Source organism: Onychostoma macrolepis, chromosome 15, assembly GCF_012432095.1.
Source record: "Onychostoma macrolepis isolate SWU-2019 chromosome 15, ASM1243209v1, whole genome shotgun sequence".
NCBI lineage: Eukaryota > Metazoa > Chordata > Actinopteri > Cypriniformes > Cyprinidae > Onychostoma > Onychostoma macrolepis.
Window position 1 is genome coordinate 23,254,971 of NC_081169.1, and position 16,111 is coordinate 23,271,081.

General features: G+C 34.5%; 1 protein-coding gene across 10 annotated transcripts; it reads right to left on the bottom strand.

Moving 5' to 3' along the window:
- Nucleotides 1-7: 7 nt before the first annotated feature.
- LOC131520494 (rho guanine nucleotide exchange factor 28-like) lies at nucleotides 8-12,337 on the bottom strand. Of its 10 annotated transcripts, none has more exons than XR_009266076.1 (33): nucleotides 12,253-12,337; nucleotides 12,122-12,166; nucleotides 11,846-11,975; nucleotides 11,314-11,598; nucleotides 10,775-10,943; nucleotides 10,338-10,539; nucleotides 10,113-10,176; nucleotides 9,950-9,975; nucleotides 9,184-9,244; nucleotides 8,656-8,756; nucleotides 8,448-8,559; nucleotides 8,282-8,327; nucleotides 8,058-8,196; nucleotides 7,344-7,458; nucleotides 7,188-7,243; nucleotides 7,042-7,090; nucleotides 6,889-6,952; nucleotides 6,712-6,803; nucleotides 5,846-5,971; nucleotides 4,823-5,073; nucleotides 4,589-4,714; nucleotides 4,391-4,508; nucleotides 3,423-3,677; nucleotides 3,261-3,337; nucleotides 2,981-3,162; nucleotides 2,426-2,493; nucleotides 2,176-2,343; nucleotides 2,006-2,098; nucleotides 1,635-1,744; nucleotides 1,325-1,372; nucleotides 1,136-1,240; nucleotides 495-630; nucleotides 217-341 (listed from the first exon to the last, which is right to left on the bottom strand). XR_009266076.1 is itself a non-coding variant. In XM_058744765.1 (32 exons), the coding sequence occupies exons 2-32, from the start codon at nucleotides 12,152-12,154 to the stop codon at nucleotides 18-20; spliced, it is 3,792 nt and encodes a 1,263-aa protein (XP_058600748.1). In that variant the 5' UTR covers nucleotides 12,155-12,166; nucleotides 12,253-12,335; the 3' UTR covers nucleotides 8-17. The 10 variants fall into 10 exon arrangements, 8 of the variants coding, with proteins under 8 accessions (XP_058600748.1, XP_058600750.1, XP_058600747.1 ...); XR_009266077.1 differs by having other exon boundaries at nucleotides 282-338; XM_058744765.1 differs by lacking the exon at nucleotides 495-630 and having other exon boundaries at nucleotides 8-341; nucleotides 4,391-4,505; nucleotides 12,253-12,335.
- Between the last annotated feature and the right edge of the window lie 3,774 nt (nucleotides 12,338-16,111).

Consider the following 16,111-nt stretch of genomic DNA (forward strand, 5'->3'; position numbering starts at 1 on the left):
ATAGACATAAATGCATATCATTTCTCCTGTGATATGATAGAAGGCAAGATGCCTTGACGATGATTTGAATTATGTCGAATGAGTCTTATCTGTGTTTCCAGACTCTTCCTCTCTTTCTGCACTTTCTTCCCCTCTTCTTTGAATCTCTCTCTCTCTTCGTTCACTCTCTTCTCCTCCTCTCTCAGCTTGCTCATCTTCTCCTCAAACAGCCGCAGCTCCTCCTCAAACTGCTCTTTCTCTTTCGCCAGTCTGTCCGTCAGTTCAGCATGCTCTCTCTCTCTCTGCTCCAGTTCTTTCACAGCCTCAGTCCCGCCGACCACGCCACACTCAAAACTCTGCTGCTGAGACAGTGATACAGGAAGTGCAATAAATATGTCTATAAGCAATAAAGGAATAGTCTTCCAACAATGAAAACTTGCTGAAAATGTACATCCAAGATGTAAATTAGTTTGATTCTTCATCAGAACAAATTTATCATTATATCACTTGCTCACCATTGAATCCTTTGCAGTGAATGGGTGCCGTCAGAATGAGAACAGCAATAAGAGCAATTTTAACTTCAAACCATTGCTCACCACAAAAAGTCCTCTATCCATAATTTTGCATTCTCCAGTGAAGCCATCATTTCTTCTGAATCAGGAGAGAAATACCAATCAAGCAGTTTACAAGCAAAACCTGATAAATAAATGACTCAGTAGATTTCGATGTGAGAGGGGGAGGACAGGGGATGGACTTTTCACTGGAGGAAGTGTTATTATAGATTATGGACTGGTATTTTATGTTAATTGATGTACTGGAGTCGTGTGGATTATTGTGATGTTTTTATCAGCCGTTCGGACTCTCATTCTGACGGCACCCATTCACTGCAGAGGACTCATTGGTGAGCAAAAGCTAAATTTCTAAAAGCTAAAAATGCTAAATTTCTTCAAATCTGTTCCAATGAAGAACCAAACTCATCTACATCTTAGATGACCTGAGGGTGAGTAAAATTATCGATTTTGGGTGAACTATTCCTTTAAGAGTCTGGAACATGCTTTATAAAAACTCTACTTCATTATATAATACCTACATATAACTCTATCACATTCTAAAACATTTTAGATAAATGCGCTCTGAGAAAAATTGCCACACCCACCCTTTTGACATCATAATCACTTGTAAGAGTTTGGGGTGGAGCTTCTCCCTCGAGGAGGAGGAGATTTTGAACTTCAAAGCAGCTGTCTTGGATTATTATAGCAGCCTTCAAAATAACAGTATGATATGTAGAAATTATACAAACAAATAAACATTTAGATGTTATAAAAAGTTAATTAATGACTCACACCTGCAGACTGTAGAGTATGTGGATTAAGTTGTGAACGCCATCCGCTACCTAGATTGGTAGAGAAAATGAAAATATGCCATTTATTATAATCATAAACGCTGAACAGACAAAATAGACCATATTCATGATATAAAAGCAGAATTTCTAAATAAAATGGTTGATAAAGTCATCATTACCGTAAATTGTTCCACTGAATTTAATAGGACAATTTGCATACGAATGTTTTACAAACAATTAACATAGAATGTTACATGCTTGTGTTTCAAGAATAAGTTCAAATTTATAGTAAATTGCTTGCAAAGGTGTTTACCTTTAAATAAGTCTGGTAGGCGGGGCTTATTGGGGCTACTGTGAGAGGCCCCACCCCTGTTCCTACCACAGCACTCCTCCTGCTCCGACTTGGCAAATTTTGTTCATTATCTGGACAGAAATATATAAAATAAAATAAATCTAATATATTTTACCTGGAATTTGACAGCCACTGATCACTGTTTATTATAAATAACTAGCTAAATAACTTCTTTAAATAACTCAAATTAATTCGTGCCTTTAGGGGAAAAAAACATGAGCGTGAGTAAATGACAGTTGGATTTATTTATTGTCAGACATACTTCTGTAATGTGGTTACTTGTAATTACAGTAATTTTAACAATAATGAAATCGTTTTCTGTGATTACTCACAGATTGCTCTTTCCTGGCCAAAGTTGTCATGGTTACTTGGTGACCATATGCAAGGAAAAAGCCAAGTCAACAAAGTGATAGCCAGCTTCACCACTGGGAAAGAAAGAGACTTTGGTGAAGATCAGTAGAGCCTGACTGTGTATCTACAGAGAGAAAGACAGATTGATTACCCTCTTCCTGTGCGTCAGACAGTAATGTGACACCCTGAGGGGTGTTTTCAGGGTGGGGTTGAACGAGAAGACGGCAGGTAGCCAGACACCATCTACCAGTCCCTCTACAGATCTTTAACTTCTCCTCAATAACAGAGCACAGCTGCAGATCCAGAGAGAACAGCGCCTCTACACACACAGACATACACAAGCAATCAGACATAGGGAATGATTAAGTCATACACAGTTGGATGGATGGATGAATGTGTACCTTGTAATTTCTGTATCTTCTTGACTTTGATTTCCCCCTCATTCTTCTTCGTCTGATCATCAGGAAGGCTGAAACAAATACAAATATACACTGTTTAAAGGTTTAGGGTAAGATTTATTAATGTTTTTGAAAGAAATCTCTTGTACGGCATTGATTTAATCAAAAATACAGTAAAAACAGTCATACTGTGAAATATTATTACAATTTTCAGCCATTACTCCAGTCGTCAGTGTCACACAATCCTTCAGAAATCATTCTAATATGCTGATTTGTTGCTCAAGAAACATTTCTTCTTATTATCAATACTGAAAACACTTGTGCTCCTTAATATTTTTTGGTGGAAATGGTGACATTTCTTTTTTTTTTTCCAAAAGAACAGCATTTATTTGATATAGAAATCTTTTTTTAAATTATACTTGTCTTTACTACCACTTTTGATCAATTTAATGCATGCTTGCAGAATAAAAGTATTAATTTCTTTAAAAAATCTCACTTAAGCAAACTTTTAAATGGTAGTGTACAGAATAATAAAAACTCTCTCGAGGTCTAACACACCTATCAGCAGCCTGTCTCAGCAGCGTCATCCACATGTTGCGTTCCTCACGAGTCTGTGTGTGTATCTCATACATCTCTGGCCCCACAGAGCAATCGCCACTGATCAGAAACAGTCCTCTCTCCTGATTGGCTATTTCCCTCACAATGAGCCTTCGCAAGGGCATCACAGATGACTTCTGCTCCTGTAGACACAATATATTGAAAACATTCTGATTTCTTAAGCGCACAAACACTAGCTCAGGGACAGAAAAAACACTATATAATGTATATATTTCTGTACCAGTGCAGCAAAGACAAACTTCTGCTCTTTCTCCTGAAGGAAAGCCAAAACATCTGTGAGGAGCAGCGCAAGAACATCTGTAAAAGAGAGAAAGAGACACTAGGAATGGAATTAAATAATACATTAATGACAAAAAAATTGAAACACACATGGCAGTAGGACCTTTCAGTCTGCCAGAGGTGGTCCTACAGGTCAGTGCTGAAGAGTGTGTGAGAGTTCGGTGTGTTTTCTGCAGGTCCTGTTTGCTGAAGATCTCTCCGTTCTTCAGGCGGGTGCAGCTCTTGTTGTCTAGGCGACTTATGATATCTTGTAGTTTCTTTGCACGCTCATAATCTCCCACACATCGCTCCACCTCCTCTATCACCCCCCTAAGACCCTCCAGTGCCACTGCAATATCATAGCGTTCAGCACTGCCATCTACAGGAGCGACAGCACAACACAACACAGGATAAGAGTGATCACTCAGATCTCTCTGCGTAATTATGAAATATATCAGTGTGCACAATTTTTTTAAATAATACATTTTCATATGTATATTTTGCTTTCATTATATTTTACTTTACACGAATGATCAATTAAATATGAATAAAATTGTTTACATTTATATTTTATACAGTAATTCACATGAATAATTATAATTATTTACAATTTATATAATATATATTATTTATTTTATATGTATTTATATATTATATATTATTATTAATAATAATAATGTTAAAGATAATATATTAAAATAAACATTTATTTCTTTATTCTATTATTTATATTATTATTAACTGATCATTCAGTTTAACAAGTTCTGCAAAGATGGATTTACCATCAGTCTGTTGGAGTCATATATAATAATAATTATTACATTAAATATTAAATAATTAAATTATTATTAAAATATTAATATTTATAATAATTATAAATTATTGTTAATAATTATTAAATTATTAATAATTTATTATCAATAATTAATTTAATTAATTCATTTAATAATTTAACTAATGTGTTAATTATATGAATTAATTGACATTAATAATACCAATGTAAATTATATTATATTCATTTAAAAGTAACATTTAGTCATATTTAACTGATCTTCAATAGCATTTTACCAACTTCTATAAAAACAGATTTACCATCAGTGTGTTGAAGGAGTCTCTCTATCAGAACAGGGTACTTTGTGATTCTCTGGGTAACAAGCAACAGGAATTCTGGGATTTCACGTCGTTTTATGACAGAGTTGGTACTCTGCTGCTGTAGAGGCAACAAATATGGTCATCGCCATAAAAATCAAACTGTTTTGTATGTGTTTGTATGTGTTAAAATCAACTTACTCTGAGAAATAATTGTAATTTCCTGTTGCTCTGTAGTAGTTGCTTATAAATTTTCAGTGCTTCTGGATGCCGACTGCAGAAATCACCGTACAATTCTATCATCTGAGAAGCATTTCGGCCTGCAAACTACACACACAATGATGTAAATGAATCAAAGGTAAGAGTTAAACTTGTTCAGCCACAATATGTAAACTGATCAACTTCAAGTCTTCAGATGTTTAGGTTGTCACATGCCTGTTGACACAGGATATCACCAATTTGTCTTATGATGTAGTTCTTGTGCATTCCTGGGTGAACAGACACACGCTGTCTGGTCTCCATGTCTACAAGAAAGTTTCTGTGCAAAGCTAAGAGCTCATCCAGCCTGGGGAAAATATGAGCGATCACGTCCTGCTCCAGCTGCACTTCCTCCAACAGTCCCCGCCTCAAAACATCAGCCATAACAGAGAGAGTCTGTATGTGGTGAAATTCTGTCTGCATCAGCTCTGTGACAAACACATCACTAACCAATCAAATTAAGAAAGCAACCAAACCTTTTTAAAGGGGCCATATGATGCGATTTCATGTTTTCCTTTGTCTTTGGAGACTTACAAGCTGTTTGTGCATATATAAGATCTGTAAAGTTGCAAAGATTAAAGTCTCAAATATTCTTTATAAATGCCACGCCTTCCTAAAATGGCTCATTCAAACATGTCTACGTCACGGTGTGGGAAGATTTGCATAACATGCCCAAACGTACAGGCAATGAAAGAAGGCGTAACTTTTATTCTCGCTGTAGTATTGTTGCTGCTGCCGCCATGTCGTGGAGACGCTGTGTGTTTCGTTGTGAAAGCGAAAGTACTTTGGAAAGTACACACAACTAGAAATCAGTGGTTAAGTTCTGTAAGTTCGTTTCAATATTTAAGCTGTGTAGAGTAGTGCTTGTTTGGCGTTTTTCCGTCACATGCTTGAGATATTCGGCCAATCACAACGCACTGGATAGCTGGCCAATCAGAGCACGCCTCGCTTCTCAGAACGATGAGCTTTGTAAAAATCGACGTGTTTCAGAAAGGCAGAGCATAGAGGAGCAACAATAATGTACAGTATCTGGAAAATAATCTGTTTTTTGAACCTCGAACCACGTAAACACATTGCATTACACCAAATACACAAAATAATGCTCTTTTTAGCAACATCATATGACCCCTTTAACAACAGTGTATCATGAATGATCAAAAAACATGTCAACAATCTAAAACGGGCTTTGCAATCACTGACCATAGATGATCTCCTGTCTCTTGACCACCTCTCTGTCCAGTGTCCTACTGAATTCAGTGTCCACGACAGCGCTCCAAGATTCAGCAGAGTAGTCAAGTGATATGTGAGCTGAAGAATCAGTAGAATCTGGCAAAGAGATGGTAAAAGTGAATTAGGGTATGCATGATTTGGAAAAACTGTAGTTCAGTCAAAAATCATGTTATTTGACATTAATGACAGCAAACACCACTGGTTCCAATCATCACTGATTGACAAAAAAATAAATAAATAAAATAACACACAAGTCATAATTTAAAATAATGTTACATTCATGGTGCTTTTTCATTATTTTTGAGCTCAGCAGCAAGGTTATGATAGTTAAAAAACTAAAACCCATTTCATTTCATTACTTGAAATAAAATAAAAAACAAAAATAAATGTTATAAATGTAATATACATAATACAAATACATTTAACATACTATTTATACATTTATAATATTTATACATTTATTCAATTTAATTTATTTAATATATTCCTATAAATTTATTAATTTAAATGTATTTGATTTATTCATATAAATGTATTTGATATCAGCTAGTTTTATATCAGATAGTTTTAGCAAGTTAAAATTTATACAAAAATTTTAAAAACTACTGAAAATGACAAAACACATCAAAATTACTAAAACTTTGAAATTAAAAGGAAAAGGAAAATATAAGAAAACTTTTTTTTTTTTAATGAGTAAAAACTATAACAGTACCTTAATGACACTCAGTTCCCATTTAATTTTATTGTATTTGAAAAATCTGGCAGAAAATTCTGCACCTTTTGATTTCCACAGAAGAAAGTAAGTCATACAGGTTTGAATGACTGGGTGAACTCACTGGAGGTGGGGTTTCCAGAAGAACAACCAATAAAAGATTTGCTTTTCCGTAGAGTGAAATCATAGCCACACCCCTCACTGTTACTCCGCTTTCTGATACAGAAACATACAAAGCGTCTCAAAATGTAAACATTAGTGACATACAGACAAATTAAGTTTATGGAAGAAATAAACAAACCTGTGTGACATGGTGTTGCTGTCGTTGACCAGAAACAGAGATGGAGAACTCTGACTTGACGAATCTGTTAATGAAATATACATCATCACATAAGCTCTACATGACATGGTTGGTTATAATTTAATGTCAGAATAACATGATTGTCTCTCTCACATAGTAATATTGAAGAGTCAGTGCTTTTTAGAAGTGCCTGATGAGGATTCTGTGGGTTATGGACATAAATGCAGTCGCTTAGCATAGTTTCAAGCACACTTGTAAGTGACGTGTCATGTGTTTAACACACAAACACAAACAATCACCTTTACACACAGAGGTGCAGAATCACAGCAGGTCTTATGAATGATCATGGAGCAGTCTGGACAGGAAATGACATCATAAAGCCAGTATATTTACATTTATTTCACATTTTTATAAATGTAAAAAAATATATGTCAGCACAAGAAACACACACTTACATGTGCACTGCTGTGGTTCATCACTGTCAGCTCCCTCACAGACTTCACAAGCTGCTTCAACAGGCTGCTGTGGTGAGCAGAGCTGGTGTAAGGCTGAGGAAACCTCTGCATTTACCTGTGAACAAACACATATTACAGCATGTTTCCTCAGGATATTCATATAATGTGTCTATTTATAGAAATCACCATCAATCATGCCATCTTTTGATGACAGTGGCTGACAGGAAGTTAAAAAAAGACAAAATGTTTGAGAATTACTGAATATTGTTTTTCACTGAGATATGCAAATGAAAATTCACAAATTTATTTAACAAGATTTGTTTTGTAACATTGTAAATACATGTTTTTTACACAGCCAGTCTAAATGGAAATACTGAAAATATATACTGAATAAAACATACATTGAAAATTTTGTTTAAACCTTCAGTTTGCAAAATGTACTATATACTTCATACACAATAAAAACATTTCCTACATATTTTATATACATTTTATCCTAAATTATCTATTTTTTTGTTTCTTATAATTTATTGATTTAAAAATACAAATGGCAAATTATATATGTAATTTTTTCCCTAAATTTTCCTGATATGCTGTGGCCATTTCTGCATATAAAATACATTAAAAACACATCAAAAGGTTTATTTTGAGACTTCCATTTAACTTCAGTCTGGTGCACAGGACAGGACGTCTCTTTTACTGTCTTTCTCTTACCTTGTTTTTTATTTTGGTGTTGACCATCCGGCTCCTGAGAAAGCTAAGTGTTCGACTCACTTTATATTTCTCCGTCTCACTTTTGGATGTAGGGATGAATTTCTCTTTCTCTTCTTCCTCTGACTTGTTACACCACATACTAGAAATTTGGAAATAAATAGTGAAACATAGTCAAGCATCTTATGCACAAGTGTCTGTATGCATGGGTGTGAGAGATCAAATACCATCTGATCTCTGTGGATGTTTCTTCATCACTGAAGGGGAACGGCTCTAGAAACATAAAAAACAAACATTCTTGCAAACTAGTATATCTTATTTTGTGCACATGTCAATCTGTTTTGAACACACTAATGCAGATACACACAGGGGGGAAAAAACTGTCAAACACACCGTCCTGTGGACTACAGATGGGTAATTTGTCTTGGACTGGAGAGTCTTGTTCAGATGCTGTAGAGTCTGATTCAAACTCGAAAGAGTCAAAAGATTCCTGAGGATAAATTGACTAATGAAAAAAAGGATTTTTCTTGTTACATATTGCATGGCAAATGTTGAATGCATAATAATTCTAGAATACTTTATAATTAAATCTTCACCTCACCTGATCCTCACCAGCCTGCAGAGTGTTGATGCTGTTTGTTATGGTAACACTGGAGTCAGTGAGTGAACTGGTTGTTGAATCAGTGTGAGTGAGTCCATCTACTAAAACACATTTATGAATTTTGAAATCAAGATACAAAAGCATGCAGCATCAGATATCAGATTAAATAGTCAAAATTTTAACAGTTAATAGAGGTTTAGGGAGAGTCCTAATACACTTTCTGTATGTCTATTGGTTGACCAACTGTGTGAAATGTCAAGAACATTCTTCATTATTAGTCTAGCCATTTCATTTTCCCTTCTAACAAAAATAAGTGTAGAAATGTTCAAAGTTTTTTATTGGGAGTCTTATGAATGGTTCCCTAGACAACTAGCACCTAATAGACTTTTCTGACTGACTTTTGTCAGTAGACAAAACAAAGGCATATATCTATATTTTGGACATTTAATCTACTTTTGAAAGCACATTAATAATATAATTACAGAAGCCATGAAATAACTGTGAATTGATGTAAAGATAAACATTTACCAGAGTCGTCAGATGACAAAAGTTCCTCATCTTCATCCTGAATGGAATTGTTAAACCACACCTAAAAAAAGCAAGACTAAAAATGAGAAATGAAACAATAATGAATCAGTAATGTTCAAATTTTTCAACAAACAGTAAAGCTATCCATTTCCACACTTGCTACAACCTTATCTGACAATATTTCAGCCTCAGGTCGCGTGTCCCAAAAGCTCTATCAGCTGTTTAGAATATCGAAGCCCGAATCGATAATGAATCACATTATTTGAATCACATGAACTCGGTTCTTTTTCAGTTCTCAATGTGTTCTCAAACTGTTCTCAAATGGATGGTCCGTCTGAATGATTCGATTTGTTCACTCACACATGAATCGTTTGGAACGGTTTCGCTATTCTGTCTGAATCATTTTTAAGTTCACTCGAGTCACGACTCATTGAACTTCAGTACCATCTTTTATGAGGGTCCTAATTTGTAAACGCTTTGTGTATATATTTTGGTCGATTTACTATTTATGTTTAAATGTCGAGAACATTCTTTTATTAGTCTAGTCATTTAATGTTTTCGTTCTAAAACAAAAATAAGAAAGGTTCACGATTCTATCTGAATTATTCAGATAGTTCACTCATATTAATCGTCTGGGGCGGTTTCTCGCTCACTATTTTTTTCACTCATTTCTGAAAAGACTAGCTGTCATCTAGCATATCTAATTTTTCTGTAGAGTATTAGTACTTTTGGTAGCTAAATATTTCAGTCTGTCACAGCCACTTACATTGTGAAGCAGAGAGTATGGTGATCCTTAATAAAAGGGGGAAAATGTGAGAGAAAAAAGAGAAAGTTGCCATCACTACTATATATTCATCAGGTACTTGAACTATTTAATATTAAGTCAGCCTTGTGAATGTAATTTTCATAATCAAAGGAGAAACATTAACCTGAGTATGAAAACAGAGTGTCGCTTTCAGCTCTTCTCTCTGTATCCACTTTCAGACCTTTAATCTTGGATTGTATAAAACACATACAGACAAAAAAATATTCTTTATTATCTCGCTTCTTCTTCAAAGCAAACTCCAATCCAAAGAATTGAAATGCATTCAATTTTATTTTAATGTATAGTTAATAAGTAATATCTGTGTGACCTTTAACCTCTATTATCTGACCTTGTTTAGCAGAGCAGAGTCCTTCACACACTCTTGCAGCAATAAAATGGATGACTGTAAGGTTTGTGTAGTAGGACAGGACTCCGATACACACACAGACAGAGACAGCATCCCAGAGGCGTGGCTAAACCTGAGGAGGTGGGATTTACCTGCCCACACTTGTGACACGCCTGCCAGGGGCGTGGCTAATGGATTAGGAGGCCTGCAAGAGAGTGTGAAAGAGAAATAGTTACTTGTGTTGCTCGTGAAATATATATTAAGCCTTTTGAATCCTTTCAATAGCTTTGTTTGTCCAGAATATTTTATGTTTAAAATTAGCTGCACAGATCCAAAATAAAAAAATATCCTTTATTACTTGACTATTTGCATACTGAGGTAACTAAAACAAAATGTAAACAGTATTGAATATCATTTGTACAGGAATAAGGATACTTTACTGCTTGAAGAGTTTTATCAGCGTGTGCTGATTGGTCTGTTGGGCCAGCTGAAGGGGTGTTTCCCCATCCTGATTGGCTGAGCAGATAATCATCAGGGCGCCAGGTTGACAGAGAAGAAACTCAGAGGCGCTCACAAAGCCCAGACGCACACACACATGCAGGAGAGATTCTATATGCACACAAACACACACATTTACAAATAAACTGCATGTTTAGTTAATTAATTGCATAAATGCATTTAAATTACATATTTATTCCAATTTGTCTGTCTCTGAAACTCCTTCAGTGACAGTACACTTTGGACATCCTCATTAATGACCCCTAATCCAATTAGAACTCAGCATTTATAATTCTACTGCTCATCTCCGGACATTTGTGTCATCTGGATGTGAAGCAGGAACAGTGAAATCTGATTATGCACACACATCCATACAATACACAGAAGCAGCTGCTGCATTTTCCTTTGCTATCATGCACACACACACACACACACACACACACACAAACACACACTTGCATACAACAAATGACAAACACACCTTGTGATGGCTGTCCGAGAAGATTGTGAGGGGTGTGTAGGTTGGCTAGGGCGAGTGTGACCCTTTGATCCATATCTGCCCTTGCAGAGTTGTCATTCAAACCATATCGACCAATCAGAAGTCTGTGCTCAGTGGTGCTGAGACAGTCGCTATGGGTAACCAGGTATTCAGCCAGCTCCTGCGCGTCATCCTCCATGTATGTCAGATGAGACACACCCACACACATCACACCATCATCTGTAAATATATACGCTCGGACTCGCACCATCTCCGGCTGGTTATGACCTAAACGCAACAATGGAAACACAAAAAAAGCACTAAATGCACATACATGATCTGTATGAACATTATCTTGCAAACTGTGGGAGGAGGAGCAAAGTTAAAAAAAAAAGTTATTTATTAATCTTTACTATGATTTATATTATTATATTATATTATATTATATTACTGTATATACCCTATGAGAAGAGATTTGGAAAATGGATATATTATTTTACATTGTATTATATTATTTTTTATTATAGTTTTTCACCTGGAACAATGAAGTAGAGCATGTTGTGAACTTTAGTTTGCAGAACATGTAATAGAGTTGAGCCATCTAAAACCACAAAAACCTCTTCCTCCTGAACCGATGGTATCAGTGCAAAAACCTTTGCTTGGCCCTTAAACACATGCACAACATTTAGAACATAAATAGCATACTTTTATATATTTCATTGTAGACCTACATAGTAATTCTTTTTCTAATAGCACATCAACAATATTTTCATCTTAAAAACACAGGCAAAGACAGAAATGTGTTACTCACATAAATAGGAACCTCTCTTCTGCTTAGCTTCATTGTTTCTTCAACCTTCAAGAAACAAGTAGAAATGTATCAATTTACCAAAAAAAAAATTAAATTCATACTTGAAAAGTCATATGAAATGATGAAGTCACCTAAAAGACCAGAGAGGACTGAACTCGCTCATTCAAATGAGAGCTGAAATCTAAAAGAGACAGAAAATAGGGGAGGAGTGAGTGAGGAGGAACAAGGATGGGACAAAACAGGGACAAGAAAGATGAATGACTGGCAGATAGGAGTGAGGGGTCAGTAGAAATGATGAACATGTTTAATAATTACTGTCCCATATCCTTTTGTCATAAAACTGTAAAATTATTTTTTTCTTGATGACAGGACAGACTTAAACATGCACAGAGGCAAGCATTTGGTCTATCTATCTATCTATCTATCTATCTATCTATCTATCTATCTATCTATCTATCTATCTATCTATCTATCTATCTGTCTATCTATCTATCTATCTGTCTGTCTGTCTGTCTGTCTGTATTGTTCGTTCTATCTGTCTATTCCTACAAACAAAAAGAATGTCAATGTATCGTCGTAGTTGACAGAGTCTAAAAACTCAACACACAGAAGCTGTTTTAGTAAGAGAGTGTCTGCCAATATTATTATTTTTTCAATCAGCGCCATCTTCTGGACCTTAGAAAATCTTTGTTTTTTTTCAATCAACATTTGTCCACAAGAGGCCGCCAGCAGGTAAATTTATCACACTATTCCGCTTTGTCAGGCAAAGGCCGAACGAGAAATGTAGGTTTAAAAGAATTTTTTCATTTTTTTTTAAACACTCATAAAACCTTAACGTGGAAAAAAAGCGTTATTCAGTATTCCCATTGCATATGTAAATATACATAAAATATGAGCAGTAAAAAACGTTCGTTATCATGCATGGAAAGAAGACAGAACTCAGAAAGAGCTTTTTTTTTTTTTTTTCAAGTATGTTGAATTTAACTTGACGACAGGAACTTCTAGTGCTGCAAGAAGCTGCAAAGTAGGTGACAGAGGTGAAAATGAATATGTAAATACAGCCTATGCATATAATAGGCATATAATATACATATAATAATATACACATAAAAGTGAAATGTTCAACAGCTATGTTTAGTTTTTTTTTTGTGGACTGGAGAAGAAAGCTGTGGCAGTGCAGTGCATGCTGGGACTGAAAGAAGTCTTTGAGCTGTGAACTTTCCCCCACTTATCCAAACAACTCGGTCCCAGAAAACCCGCAGTCTGAGACTGCTATATATGCTGACCTCTATACTGCACGCACACATACTCACACTAATGCAAACAAACACACGTACACACACATGCTCTGTTTCTGTTTACTTCTATACCCTACACCAGCCCTATGACCCCCCTCTCAGATTCTCTGTCCTCACGTCCTCCATATCTGAGTGGGCTGCAGGATTGTTTGGAAAAAAGTGAACAGAGGTTTGCAAAGATTCCTGAGGTTTTTTTTTTCTAATCTAAAATCACATGCAGGGGCTTAAACATTCCTGGCCTTTTATTCACAGAGAAATGAACTCTTGCTCTCTCTCTCTCTCTCTCTCTCTCTTTATAACCTACTGCATTCTCATGCCAAACTCTATATCTTCTATATAGTTATATTCAGTAGTCATAAAACTCCCTCTCTGCCGCCTTCAGTTTTTGTGTTTAAGGAAGCCAGATTTCCAGGAATTTTTCTGCAGTCGTTCCCTGCTTGTTTTCAAAATCCTTGCACAATCGTATCACTCACATAATTCCTAATCCTGTGACATGTTTAAAGAATCTAAATGAAAAGTTATGTAAAATATTTACACTAAGCACTGGGATTAGGAACTGCACTGTAAACATTCTGTGCAACATATTTGTATCCGTCCGGCTCTCCCTGGACGGTTCCCCTCTGTGTAGCCTGTACATGGAATTTAGGACAGTCTCTGATCAATGGATTTTTGAAGTGAATGTATTGTCTTTGTTATCACAAGAAGTGACCTTTTACAAGTTAACACTCAGCAGAAAACAGCAGTGTGAGCTCATTGAGGTAAATACACAATTCAGAGTCATTCTGTGGGTGTTATGTATAAAATTCAAACAAAAATATGAAAAAATACAATTTCATATTATATTTTGAGAATGATATAATATGGAATATTATCAATAATTTATTTTATACATGTATAAAATACAAAATACAACCAAAAAACAAAAACATGCAAAAATATTGTATTATATATTTTGAGAATAATATGGAGTATTATCAAGAATTTATATTATATTATATTATATATGTACATATAAACACTTATATATATATATATATATATATATATATATATATATATATATAAAATACAAATATATGCAAAAAAAGATATATGATATGATATTATATTGAGAGTAATATAATGGATAATTCATATTGCTATATTAAACCATATTAATAATTTATTTATATATGTGATTATAATGTTTTATATTTGTTTAAATTCTTTTATATTAAAATATTTTTACAAAGTGTATTTTTGTATTTTGTGTAGTGAACAACTGATATGTGAGTTAGTATTTTTAGATTCAACGTCAGTTTATTGTAATATCAAGTTATGGTTTGAAACTTTCAACTTTATTACATTTTTGATAACATAAATATATCAAAGACTATAGAATACCCTTAAAGGGACTTTGATTATATCCTAACACTTTTAAAGCATGCATTCATTTAGCTTAAGATTACACAATATAATTTAATAAACACTATTTGTCTTGTTTGGTTTCATAATATGAGACTTAAAATGTTCTGCAAACGCCAAATTAACAGATAAACAGAAAGACTGTAATGTCTATAAAGTGATCTTATAGCAACGTTAATCAAACATCAAAAGGACAAATCAAAGGTGCTCTAGGACACACAAAAGGGTGAGAAAAGGGATTTGATTATATGTGATTGAGGAGTTTGATTTTGTGTTTAAATGGATTTAGTTTGATTTAATCAAGCTTATTTTTAGGTGTTGTCAAAGTAAGTTTAGACAAGGCTTTCACAGCTGAAATGCTTGTTTGACAGGCTCTCCCACTGTCTCTGCATCTAAACATGTAATATGCTGGAAAGACTTACAGATCTTTCATCTGATTAAAAAGACACTGAGTCAGTCTGTCTGGGTGAGTACTGGAAAGTTAGGCCAACTTAATGGCTTAATATAATATAGGCAGCGTCACGTTCACATGCATATAGCTTTACAGTCATAACTTTGTGGAAATGTGCTTGAACGGAACGGAAATGGGCTTCACAGCATGTGTCCTTTGGCAGCAAATGAACCATTGCTAGAATACAGGCTGATACACACACTCACAAACACACAAAGGTGGCTTCCTAAACAGCCCTTCACAGAATAGAAGGAAATGGGTGGCAGTCCTGCTGCAGGATTACATCCGTTTTAAAGCACTGGACACACACCACAACACTGAGTATATCTGTATTACATCAAATGACTAAAATTGTCAAGCTATTTACATTAATGATAAACCTAGTCTGTGTGCATTAGTCATAATCTGAGCTGAAACTAAACTGTAATTAAAGCTAAAATAATAGGGTAAGACTTTACAATAAGGTTCCATTAGTTAACATCAGTTAATGTATTAACTAACATGAACAAACAATTAACAATACATTTATTACAGTATTTATTAATCTTTTGTTAGTTCATACAGTTGCTTATTTTTAGTTCGTTAATTCACAGTGCATTAATTAATGTTAACAAGCACAACTTTTCATTTTAATAATGCATTAGTAAATGTTGAAATTAACATTACTTAATATTAATAAATGCTGTAGTAGAATTGTTCATTTAATGAACCTTATTGTAATGTGTTACCAATAATAGTGAAACTAAAATATAAATAAAAAAAATGTAGTACTTGAAATTAAATAAAATATAATTTTATTGCTAGCTAAATAAATGTTTAATTTTCTTTTAGCTAAAC

Excerpts from the sequence above, each read along its gene's own strand:
- LOC131520494 (XM_058744761.1), bottom strand. The coding sequence starts at position 12,154 with ATGAAGCTAAGCAGAAGAGAGGTTCCTATTTAT. Across the intron at positions 10,540-10,774 it reads CTGATAAAACTCTTCAAGCA|GCCTCCTAATCCATTAGCCA; the intron begins GTAAAGTATCCT and ends ACTCTCTTGCAG. Across the intron at positions 7,091-7,187 it reads CTGCACCTCTGTGTGTAAAG|AATCCTCATCAGGCACTTCT; the intron begins GTGATTGTTTGT and ends CATAACCCACAG.